General features: G+C 45.1%; 1 protein-coding gene across 6 annotated transcripts in view; it reads right to left on the bottom strand.

Annotated features, from left to right (window-relative positions):
* Window positions 1–9,694: 9,694 nt before the first annotated feature.
* The window catches only part of LOC149308640 (5-hydroxytryptamine receptor 2A-like), a 210,898-nt gene continuing 208,455 nt past the window's right edge, over window positions 9,695–12,137 (bottom strand). For 5 of the 6 annotated variants that reach the window (XM_089536177.1, XM_089536175.1, XM_089536176.1 and 2 more), the window contains one exon: window positions 9,696–11,003. In XM_089536177.1, the coding sequence (XP_089392303.1) occupies window positions 10,177–11,003 (827 nt within the window). In that variant the 3' untranslated portion in view covers window positions 9,696–10,176. Of the gene's footprint in view, window positions 11,004–12,137 lie in introns of all 6 variants that reach the window. The other variant, XM_089536180.1, reaches the window with a different exon arrangement.

Genomic DNA, 12,137 nt, shown 5'->3' with positions numbered 1-12,137 from the left:
TCATGCCAAGTGCTCTCGCTCTTGCTCAGCCGAGGGGTGATAATACTGGTTTGCAGGCTTGTGAGCATTATTGCAAGGCAATGATATAATTGCTGTGTATGGAAGGGATAGCTGGACCCTGAAGAAAGTTGTTCAGGGTGGAAGGATTTAACTTAGTCACTTATTAGAAATGTGTTGGAGGAGACACTTATAGATAACTGTGGACAAATCAGTGGATCCAAGAGCAAAAGAGGAAGACTTCTGTTGTTGTGTGCTTTCACGTTATTTCTGCAAGACTTCACTTCCACTGCTGTTGCACTATGGTGATGATTCAGCCCTTGTGTAGCACAACTTACACATGACAGAATGCCAGCCATTGTTACTTCTTTCTAGATCTCTGCCAAGCAACTGTTTTTGTCCCTGCAAACAAACACATTACTGTACACCTCCATATGTGAATACGCACATGTCCACATGTATAATTTTTATTTCCTTGCCTCTTGACATCGGCCTGACTTAGATGACGCATGGCTCCTGTCCCAGTCAGTGGGTCAGCCAGGTCTCCCAGCCCCAATCCTAGCTTCTTGGTCCTTCTCGGACCATTGCCATGTCCAAATAGTAATGTGAACTAAGCCAAGATGGAGGGCTAGAGATGGGCGACTATGGTGGGTCTAGAAGCCAGTCTTCTGCATCGAGACCCTCTGAGGTTTTTCACAAGACTGCAAAAAATGCCAAACACAAACGGCCCCAATGTGATTGGAAGCCCTTTTCTGGTTCTTAGAAACCGGATAATTTTTTCATGCTAAACAGGTGTATGTAATGCAATGAAAAGGTTGTCTTTAGAAGCAGAAATGCAACTGTGTCTTCCCTGGAGGAGGCCTCCTCTGATGAGAAATAGAGAAGAACCCATGTAACAAGTTCCCAATGAAAACCCATGGAAGCAGAGCCCGACCTGGGTCTGGAAGAGCAGGGATGAGAGCTTCCCAAACCCTTCCAAATGGAAAGAGTGCAAAATGGCAATGGTAAAAGATCAGGGAAAATGCACCTTGGTGTGCTTTAAAAAGGAAACCCTGTGCTATTAAGACCAGCTGCAAAGAGTCACTGCTGGCTCCAAATGAGCATCTCTTCGCTGCAAGACAGCAGCTCTGCTCTCTCTCTGTTTGCTGTGGCTGCCTTGTTTCCTAACCTTTGGCTTGCTCCTTGGACTACTTTGCTTTGGACAATCCTTGGACAGCTTTTTATACTCGGACCCTGGATTGCATCGACCGAATATCTGCTCTTTGTGGACGACTGACCCTCTGCTGCTTGTTCTCTTGAAATGTAAGTGCGCTTTCTAGAGCTCTTTCTTGCCTCCCCCAAAAAGAAAAACAACTCCCCACCTTTGAGGCTTCCAAGAGAGGCAAACACACATTGGGTTTTTTTGGCCAACAAGAGGGCAGTTTATGGGTCTAGAAGGGGTCAAGGGACCCAAACATGGCCTTAAGGTGGGACATGCAATCCAAGACAACACTTTGCCCTCCTTAATGCAGGTGAAAATGTTTTAAGGAAAGGAGTAGTTTGGACAAGTTGTCACAGGGCTCTGCAATGCAATACAGCAAACGCACATTTTGCTTGTTTCTGTATCAGAATAGCTCTCCCCCAAAAGACAGATTCTTAACTCATCCATTACTGCTTGGAAGGGAAGATAGTTGTCTTGTTATTCTTAATGACACCACCAAAAAGGGTGGCAACAGTTTTGTGGCCCTGTTGACTCAGCTGCAAAAGCTGTCGCCAGCCGTGTTGGTCCTTGGGCTAATAAATAAATAGATGTGATAAATTCAATTTTATGCCCGCCACTCATGGCCTTTTGCGCACAAAAGTGACTCTTAGAAGCAGAATGCCTGCCAAGACCGAGCGTTACTTTGGCACGTTATCCATCCTGCTCTATCGATCGTATTGTTTACAAGAAGCAGGGCAGAGGTTCAGAGGAATGAAAAGCCTTCTGTCTGGAGGTTTTGCTGAGACAGAGGCAGGGCCATCTCCCTTCCATTCACTCCACCATCAGCCATAGAATCATAGAGTTGGAAGAGACCCCAAGGGCCATCCAGTCCAACCCCATTCTGCCATGCAGGAAATCCAAATCAAAGCATCCTCGACAGATGGCCATCCAGCTTCTGTTTGAAGACCTCTAAGGAGGGAGACTCCACCAAACTCCAAGGAAGGAGTGTGTTCCACTGCTGAAAAGCTCTTACTGTCAGGATGTTCCTCCTAATGTTGAGGTAGAATCTCTTTTCCTGGAGCTTGCATCCATTGCTCCATTGTGTCCTCTTCTCTGGAGCAGCAGAAAACAAGCTTGTTCCCTCCTCAATATGACATCCCTTCAAGTATTTAAACAGGGCTCTCATATCACCTCTTAACCTTCTCTTCTCCAGGCTAAACATCCCCAGGTCCCTAAGTCTCTCCTCATAGGGTTTCATGGTTTCCAGACCCTTCACCATTTTGGTGGCCCTACTTTGGACACACTCCAGTTTCTCAACATCCTTTTTAAATTGTGGGGCCCAGAACTGGACACAGTATTCCAGGTGGGACCTGACCGAAGCAGAATAGAGTGGCACTATGACTTCCCTTAATCTAGACACTATACTTATATTGATGCAGCCTAGGATTGCATTGGCCTTTTTAGTTGCCACATCGCACTGTTGACTCAAATTCAGCTTGTGGTCTACTTGGACTCCTAGATCCTTTTCACACGTATAAGTCACCTTACTCCAGGTGTCCCCCATCCTATATCTGTGCATTTCATTTTTCCACGTAATTAAATGCACAGATATGGGATGGGGGACACCTGGCTGAACGAGAGACTTATACATGTGAAAGGGATCTGGAATGGGGTATGTAAGAAGGTGTCCCTTATCCAAAATGGAAAATCAATGTTTGCTATTTGGAATTCACTCTTTTTTTGAAACATTTTCAAGCTGTGGATGCTTGAATCCTTGGATAAAAAATCTGTGGATAAGGAGGGCTGATTGTATTTGTGACTTTTTAGCTTCTGCTTAACAAGGTCAACTTTGTTAAACCTTGTTGCTTTTGCACACAACAACAACAGCAAAGGCCATTGTATCTGAAGAGCTCAGGTAGGAAAGGCTACCTGGGAGAATAAAATGAGACGGATGGTATTGTAATGCAATATTTGGGGTGTTCTGGCGTAACAATTTAGGTATATCTGCTTGATCCCACTTCAACAGTCATGGCATCCTGGTATTTCTAGTTTGGTGGAAGACTTGAAATTCTCTCCTAGAGAGTTCAAGTGCCTGACTTTCTTTAGACTTTGGGATGTAACTCTTGGGGGGCGAAAGGGAGGACATAATAATTCTGCCTCCCCATGAAATTCTTCTTTAAGTCCTCCAGTTTCTAGTATTTGCTGCTTTGTGTCTTCAAGTTGTTTCCAGCTCGTGACAACCCCAAGCCAAACCTATTACGGGGTTTTCTTAGCAAGATTTGTTCAAAGGGTGCCACTGCCGCCTTCTGAGGATGCGAGAGTGTGACTTGCCCATGGCCACCCAATGGATTTAATGGCTGAGCTGGGATTCGAACCCTGGTCTCCGGAGTCCTAGTCCAATGCTGGCCTTGCAGGAGCTCATAACTCCAATGGAGCATTTAGAAATACCATTTGAACTTCCAAAGAAAGGATGCAGGGAAAGCGACTTAGGAAATGCAGACACCACAAAGAGAAGTCAAGCTGTGAATTATTTTCAGTATCTCTGCAACACTAAAATTTAGTAACTGGAGGAAAATTTTCATTTGTAGATTTCTTAAAGGGAGGCAGTGCCAGTTTAGTAATACACTTTTGGTTGTGCATCAGTTGTGCAGGGCTGCCATTCGACACAAGGGTATATGACTCAACCAACACAAGTTGAGATTCAGCCTATGCAATCCCAATGCAGGAACCTAGCCACCATATTTCAAACCTCCAGTAAAGCCATACTCTTTTAACATTTAGGTTTTAAGTCTAGTTTGAGCTCCTCGGACTAATCCAAACCCTACTGAAGCCTTGGGAAGAAGTGATAAAGCGACTCCATTTTACTGCGTTTTCCCTTCTAGAGATCACAGATTCTCCCCTCCAACTCTTTCCATCCGCATCCCAATTATTCATTCAAAGAATTAGAAATGTTGGGGAGGGAACAAAGTCAAACGTATTGCAGCTCAGCCAGGCTTTGTTAGTCTGACTCCTCGGAGGCTCTTTCCTTTCTTTAGTATGTAATGGTACAAAGAGGTTTGCACATAACCGTCTAAAGTAAAGGGCCTTTGGCCAAGTCCTTTTGTTTTGCACAAGAAAAGGAAGAGCTTAAAAAGGCCCGTCTTTTGTGTTTCGTCTCTGCACTGTCGCACCACGTTTCATTGACTGGATATCTTTTAGCTTTTTGCTCATAGCTGGACCCAGGAGGAGTCAGGGAGCATAGCAAAGAATCGTAGGACCATAGAGCCGGAAGGGACTCCCAAGGGCTATCCAGACCAACCCTGCAGGAATATATCATCCAGGAATATAACATCCAGGAGTATATCATCCAAGAATATATCATCCAGGAATATATCATCCCAACAAATGGCCATCCAGCCTGTTTAAAAACCGCCAAGGAAGAAGGCTCCACCACTCTCCAAGACAGCATTGTCTTCCTCTGTTCCATCAAGAGATTCTTGCTACTTTTAGGTGGAATCCGTTTTTCTGCAGAATCTATTGCTTCCATGTCCGAGTGTTTGGGGCAGCCAAAAACAAGAAATGGTCTGCTGGAAAGGAACCATTGAGGTACAGGTCAAGCAGAACGAAACATTCTATACCAGTGGTTCCCAACCTGCGGGTCGCAACCCCTTTTGGAGCCGAATGACCCTTTCACAGGGGTTGCCTAAGACCATCGGAAAACACAAATTTCCGATGGTCTTAGGAACTGAGACCATCGCTTGCGGATCACCACAACATGAGGACCTGTATTAAAGGGTCATGGCATTAGGAAGGTTGAGAACCACTGTTCTAGATCATCTCTAGAGATGAGCAAGTAGCTGAAATGCTGAATAGTGAGCAGTGCTGCAGCATCTGAAGAGTCTTACAACATGAACCTAAGCCCCATGCGTGCCTAGGTTTGTTCGTTCAAATTTGAAGTTGATCAAGTGGATGCATGTGTGGATGCATGTGTATGTGTTAGATTATTTGTAATTGTGTGTTCTCAGCTCAGGAAACCCATCAGGGAGTATTTTGCATGGTTTTCTTTTGGTGTTTCAAACATCTCAAAGTGTTACAGATGAATTATCCTATGGAAAAGGGACACAAAAGGACCTGTTTTCTGCATTGAAAATGTTTTCTACACTGAAAACAGTTTCCTTTTTGCAAAATAAATAAATAAAATTAAAATTAAAATGCACATGTTTTTCTCCATAATACTTTGGGATGTTTGAATATGGAGAAGATACTGAAGAGGAATATTTATTTTCTAGCAGGGAGGAAACTACTATGACCATTAGGTCTTGCATGCAAGGATGAAGTGTTGCTGCTGCTGCTGTGTGCCTTCATTTCTGACTCATGGCGACCATAAAGTGAACCTATCACAGGATTTTTCTGGGGTTGAGAGACAGTGGCTCACCCAAAGGCACCCAGTGGGTTTCCATAGCTGAGTAATGATTCAAACCCTGGTCTCCAGAGGCCTGGTCCAATGCTGAAACCACTGCACCACGCTGGCTCTCCAAGTTGAAACAGGCAAGGATTTGCCTCCTTGCGCATGCAAAGTCACACCAAGAAGCACTCTGAACCCAAGCCAAGAGCAAAGGCCCTCTCCATGGGCTTCTGGAAAACGCCTCCTCGTCCTCCGCCTCTGAGAGACCAGTGCCAAGATCAATACTCATTTGCTTGCCTTTGCCAAGCAGCACTCCGGCGATTGAGGTCCAGCCACTTACTCAAGACCTGACAGGAGAATAATAGTCCAGATCATTTGGACGATGAACAAGAATCCGCTCAAAAGAAGCGGGCGATGCCAGGAACATTTCGGAAAGTTAATCAAGAAAAGGAGGAGAGGAAGAAGCCTTTCTCAGTTGGATAGGAGAGGGTTTCTGCATTCTGTTGATGGGTTGCTGTTAGCAACTTATGCATGCGTAGTTGTGGCTTATGAGCACATATTTTTGGATGGGGGTGAGGAGCATCCCTTTACAACCCATCCAAAACCAAGCTTGTTTTCTGCTGCTCCAGAGAATAGGATCCAGAGCAATGGATCCAAACTACAGGAAAAGAGATTCTACCTAAACTTTGGAAAGAACGTCCTGATGGTAAAAGCATGTGCTGCCTTTGGAGGTTTTTTAAAAGATGCTCAAACCATAAAGCCATGCTGGCTCATTTGCAATTAAAGTAATGGTTTTGGAGATGGAGAGAAAAATGAGATATGCAAAGCAGCGACACTGCGAACATGCAAACAAGCCGAGGAGAGGGCTGGCTTGGAGACGAAAGAAAGATAAAGAGGAGAAATTAATTTTAAAGGGGGGGAAAAGTAATTAAGTTGGCGCGGTAGGATCTTGGCTCATCTTTGGGAGGATTCCAAAATGCGTTCTTCTCCCTGAGAAGTGTGAAATCCCTGAAGGAATGGGAAGCCTACTTGGAAAATTAGGTTTCTGCTTGGAAAACCTGCTGCTTCTGCATTCCTTGACAGCGGCACGCACAGAGTGTCCTGCTTTGATTTTGCCTGTGCGCTTTGATGAGCAACCATCTGCATGCACATATATATATATATGTATATCCCCAAAGATATTGACGCTGCAGATCAAAACACCTGTTGCATCAAGGCAACATATTGCTACAAAGGGAAGAGAACAGATTTTAATTAGACGCGAGGTTCAGGTGATGGATTTTCCTTTGGAGGAAAGGCAGGGCTTGCCAAGTATGCCAAGGGCACAGGGCAATTTCATCAATGCAAAGGGAAGAACCGGACAGCATTTCAATTAGCCGCCAGACTAATTACCCGGAGGATCCTGGGAAGCCTTCGGAGCCCTGGGTTTCCTTTACGCCTCGCTCCAATGTTTCTTTGTGATTCATGTGCCTTGGAGGATGCCTTTCTTCAGGTCCCGTAATGAGAGACCTGGGGCTAGGTCAGCGCTACAGAATTAATTTTATCTGTTTATTTGCATCTCTCGCAATCCCAGATGCTCGCGCTTTCAGAAAATGAACACAAAGGAATGATTTGTGCGCAAGTTTAAATGAGTAGATTCAAAACAGATAAGAAACATCATGCCTGGGGTGCATTTTTAGGAGTTTTAGACACAGAAATAAACAGCCAGAGAGGAAGGACTTGTAACACATGGATTGTGCAGGGCCTGAATTTTCTTACTGCTCCCAACTAAAGGAGACACAATCAGTACAATTTGTCCATAGGCTGACTCAATAGTCAATGATTCATTCAGTAACCAAGTAACTGTTTGAGACAGGAGCCTGAATCCTAGTTCAGGCTGGAAAAGTTGCATATTTGGACTACAGCTCCCAGAATCCTGCAGCCAGTTTGGCCAATTGCATGGATTCATGAGCTGGCATCTTCCACAAGTGTTGCAGAGGATTAGTCTCTTCATGCAGAGTTGCATGTGCATTGCGCTATAAAACCCTTGTATTGAATAGCACTGTTGCACAGGTGAACACACAACCAAGGCCAGAGAGACACACCAGACCACGTCTTCTCTTGGTCTACTCCAGTCGACAACTTCTTTCACACCATTACTCTCAAAGGTGCTGCAATATACCTTTGCGTATGGATATTCTGGACCAACATGGCTGTGTCTTTGATTTTCCACAATTTCTCTGTTATTCCAGAGAAAACTTATCTATCTCTTATCAGCTGCAATCTCTCAAAGAGGAATAGAAATGAGGGGAAAGATGGGGAAGAGGAAGAGTTGTTTGTTGTTGTTGTTGTTGTTACTTACCTTGGTCTGAATTCTTTTCAATTCATGCAGTGGTCATCAAACTGTGCCCTTTAAGAGATTTTGGACTTCAGCTCCCAGATGCCTCGGCCACGTTGGGCAATAGTCTGGGACGCTGGGAGCTGAAGTCCAAAATCCCTTAAAGAGCACAGTTTGGGGATCAGTGCTTTAATGTTATTGATGCATTATCCTGAGATTCCATGGCAAGAGTGAACTCTAATTGTTCAAACAGATAGTTTATGTAACTACAGTTGATCCTCGGTATCTGCGGACCTGCCACCTGCGGATCCAGGTATCTACGGATCCAAGGATCTCTGGATCCAAGCATCTGCAGATGGCAAGTGTGCATTGTCCCCAGTTGTGGTGCTTGCACACAGCCATGCCGCCATTAAGTCTTGTTGTTGCTAATGGCAGCACGGCCACAAGCATGCACTGCCATTGAAGTCCCATGTGGCATGGGCACGTTCATGCACCGCCATTGAAGTCCTGTTGTCAGTAATGGCGACATAGCCACAAGCATGCACCACTATTGGGTACAATGGAACTTGAGCATCCGCAGATTATGGCATCTGCAGGATGGTCTGAAACAGATCCCCCATGGAAACCAAGGGCTAATTGTATTTAAATAGCTATTTATTTTTTTATAGTCTTTTGTGGTTTTTTTCCAGCTATGTGGTCATGTTCTAGAAGACTTTACTCCTGACATTTCGTCAGCATCTGCATCTTCAGAGAATCCATTTGCCACAGATGCTGGTGAAACGTCAGGAATAAACTCTTCTAGAACATGGCCACATAAGCCGAAAAACCCACAAAAAACAATCACAGAGGAGTAAAAATAGGTAACCGTTTCATATCTCTCCCCCCTGCAAATGTTTTCCAGTTGGTATGGGGGCATTTTTGCCATTTTTAAGCCCCCACTGGGCCATTTTAAGCTCAGGACAGGCCTTTTTTAAAAACAAGGGCCTGTTACAGACAGCCAAAATAAAGCTGCTTCGAGTCACTTTGGAGGTATGGTATTTCAATGATGCATGAGTCCTAAGAGTCTGGAAACTTCACCAAAGCTGCACTCCAGTCCTTAGGACTGGAGCGTGGCTTTGGTGCGGCCTTTGGACTCTTAGGACCCATGTATCATTGAAATACCATACCTCCAAAGTGACTCGAAGCAGCTTTATTTTGGCTGTCTGTAACAGGCCAAGGAGTGATTTCCAGTCACTTCTTGCTAGCATAAAAGGTCTCTCTTGAGCCTAAACTGACCCCAGTGGGAGTCTAATGGTGAAAATGTCCTTATGGGTCTTTAAACATTTTTGGGGGTGCAATGGGGTATTATGGCTCTCTGAGGTCTTCTGGGGAGACTAATGTGACCCCGATATCCTCCCAAAGTTGCCCACTCTTGACATAGATACATCCATTTTATTCCGTGGGTCTATTTTGGTTAGTGCTAAGGTAGGATCTTGCCTGATGGGCCATTTTGCTTGCAGGCATGTATGCTCCATGACTCAATGTTAGGATCAAAGCCTGGCAGTGTTATTAGCAATTCCTTCCCTAATGATTTCCCCATATGGAATCAACTTTCTTTACAGTGGTTGCACATTGGTCCACTGAGTCGATTTTGTCCCCAAACACTATTGGCATCACTAAGGGGGTGCAAGGGGTATGGACCACACCGGGTGAGATCCAAAGTGGGGTGACCACTGCTCCCCAAAAGTTGGAATGTGGGCTCAGTGGGCGGACACCGCTATCCACTAACTTGAATGTGCGTTTATCCCATATTGACCCAGTAATACCGACATGCATCCACCCGGTGCTAAAGAGCAGCATCAGAATCAGTAAAGCTGAACTGGCCAAGTCATCTCCCTTTATTTGACAGGCTACCCCATAATTCACCATTAAGGACTTTTTTTAGAAAAAGAAAACCACCTGAGATTAATAGCATTTTGTTCATGCACCAAAAGGAAAAGGGAAAGAAAAATGTTTTGTAAGCAAACTAATGGATGTCATTGGGATCCGCTTTTTCTACAGAGCTTCCTTCCAGCTGCTCTGCATCGAACAGACTCTGTTGGAGGAATGATGGGGAAAAGCAATGAGTTACAAATATGAAAATGTAAATTAAATTAAAGGAAAGGGGAAAAGAAAAAAGAAAGACATCTTTGTTCCAAATGCATTATTTACACCATTCTTTGACTAGCACATAACATGGTTGGTTAGCTGCACCACAGTGAAACCCAGAATGTGGGTTTGTTTGTGTTTGTGTTTTATGTTTGTTGGTTTGGGTTTCTTTTACACGCTACTGGTTTTCTCGCCGCTGCAGTTGTTTATGGAGAGCTCCGAAGTCCCGACGTGCATTTCTAGGGCGTCCTCCGTCTCGTCCAACTCCATGCTGTTGAGTTCGTTCCCATTGCGGTAACTGTTCAAATGGAGGTCTTTCCCATACAGCGCCATTGTCGAGACGTTGGCGCACTGGTTGTGCCGCTGCGCCGACTTTTTTCCGCTGTCGTAGCGGCAGCGGATATAGTTAGAGAAAGCCCTGCGGTAGATTTTGTTGAAGAGGGTGTAGACCAAGGGGTTGACCCCCGAACAGATGTACCCGACCCAAACGAAGACGTCCAGAAGCTCGCCGAGGAGAGCCTCGTCGCACGCCTCCTTGCAGAGGACGGACATGATGTTGGTGATGAAGAACGGGCACCACATGACGAGGAACAAAAAGAAGACGATGCCCAAGACCTTGGAGGCTCTCCGCTCATTGTTGATGGACTGCATGGTGCCCTTCCGGAAGAGGACTCCTTCTTTGTTGGTGGGAGAGTTCAAGTGGGAGGCCGCCTCGTGGTTCTGGAGCATGGAGAGGTTCTCAGTGTTGTTCTCCTTCTTCAGGCAGTTCATGCTGCTCCTCCGCTGCTTGGGAGTCTCTCCGTAGAGGAACACCGAGGCTTGTTTTTGCAAGACCTGGATGGTCAGGCAGTAGGCAAACACCATGATGACCAGCGGGATGAAGAAGGCCACGAAGGAGCCGATCAGGACAAAGTTCTCGTCGTTGAGGACGCAGCTCCCGTTCACAAAGACCCGGGAATCGTCCTGCAAGCCAATGACTGGGATGGGCATGGAGATCCCTGGCGGAGCCGTTCCGAAAGACCCAAAAGAAGGAAGAGAAAAGGTGTTATTTTAAGAAGGATGACATTCTTTATTGCAATTACAGACCCATACCTAAGGGCAGAGGATCTCAACCTTTGATCCTCCAGCTGTTTTGGACTTTAGCACCCAGAAGCGTTTGCCAGCATGGCCAATGATAAGGGAATCTGGGAGATGAAGTCAAAAACATCTGGAGAACCAGAGGTTAAGAACTATGGACCTAGACTTATGGATCCATAGCTGCTCTGTTTTTACTAACACAGGTTGCATCTCCCTTATATGAAATGCTTGCAACCAGAAGTGATTTGGACTTTGGATGCATAAAGGGTATGCACCACTGACCACAATCTTGGCCCACGTTTATATGTACTGTCATCCCTCCACATTTGCGGTTGTGACTTTTACGGATGTTATTATTCACGGATTTGGTTGATTTGTTCTGTCTATGGTCAAAGTCTGCCAGAAGTCACATTGGAGGACCTATAAATTCTAGAGAGAATAACTCTCTAGGTATTTGTAGGTCTTCCGGTGCAATTCTGTGTTCAACCTTTGGCAAATGTTGACCATAGCATTGTGCTGGAGGACCTAGAGATTCCTAGAGAGCTACTGTCTCAGGTACAAAAAATAGTGATTTTATTTTTTATTTGCACTTTTCCACTTTCATGGGGGTCCTTTGCTCCAACCCCAGCGAATATGGAGTGTCCACTGTACGTCCGTCTTCATACCCTTTAAGACAACTGTATGCTAACCAAAATCCTATGGAAGAAATGAGATTATGATGTCTGATTCCACTAGATGGCTCCATCAACCCAATGAGAGCGCAAGGATAGACCTCCATCTTGAACAAGTTGCTCCAAACGTTTCTGCAGACGAACCCTTTAACTTAACTTTCTCCTTTAAACCTAAGGGTGAGACCCACATGGACCAGATCCTTGTTGGTGTCATAGATGTGTATAAGTTGTCTTACGCATACAACTGTCCTTTTGGGGGCCTTGTGCAAATGAGTACTCAGTACTCATTTGCACAAGTGGAGTTCTGCAAATGTGACCATTGCACATGGAGCATCACATTCTCGGATTGTGTGTAACAAGGCATCAGTGTTCCAAACACCGCTT

Source organism: Sceloporus occidentalis, unplaced genomic scaffold (assembly GCF_023333645.1).
Source record: "Sceloporus occidentalis isolate IW3139 unplaced genomic scaffold, rSceOcc1.0.p SCAF_8, whole genome shotgun sequence".
Lineage (NCBI taxonomy): Eukaryota > Metazoa > Chordata > Lepidosauria > Squamata > Phrynosomatidae > Sceloporus > Sceloporus occidentalis.
Note: the sequence above shows the minus strand (reverse complement) of the source record. Positions and strands in the feature narration are given on the sequence as shown.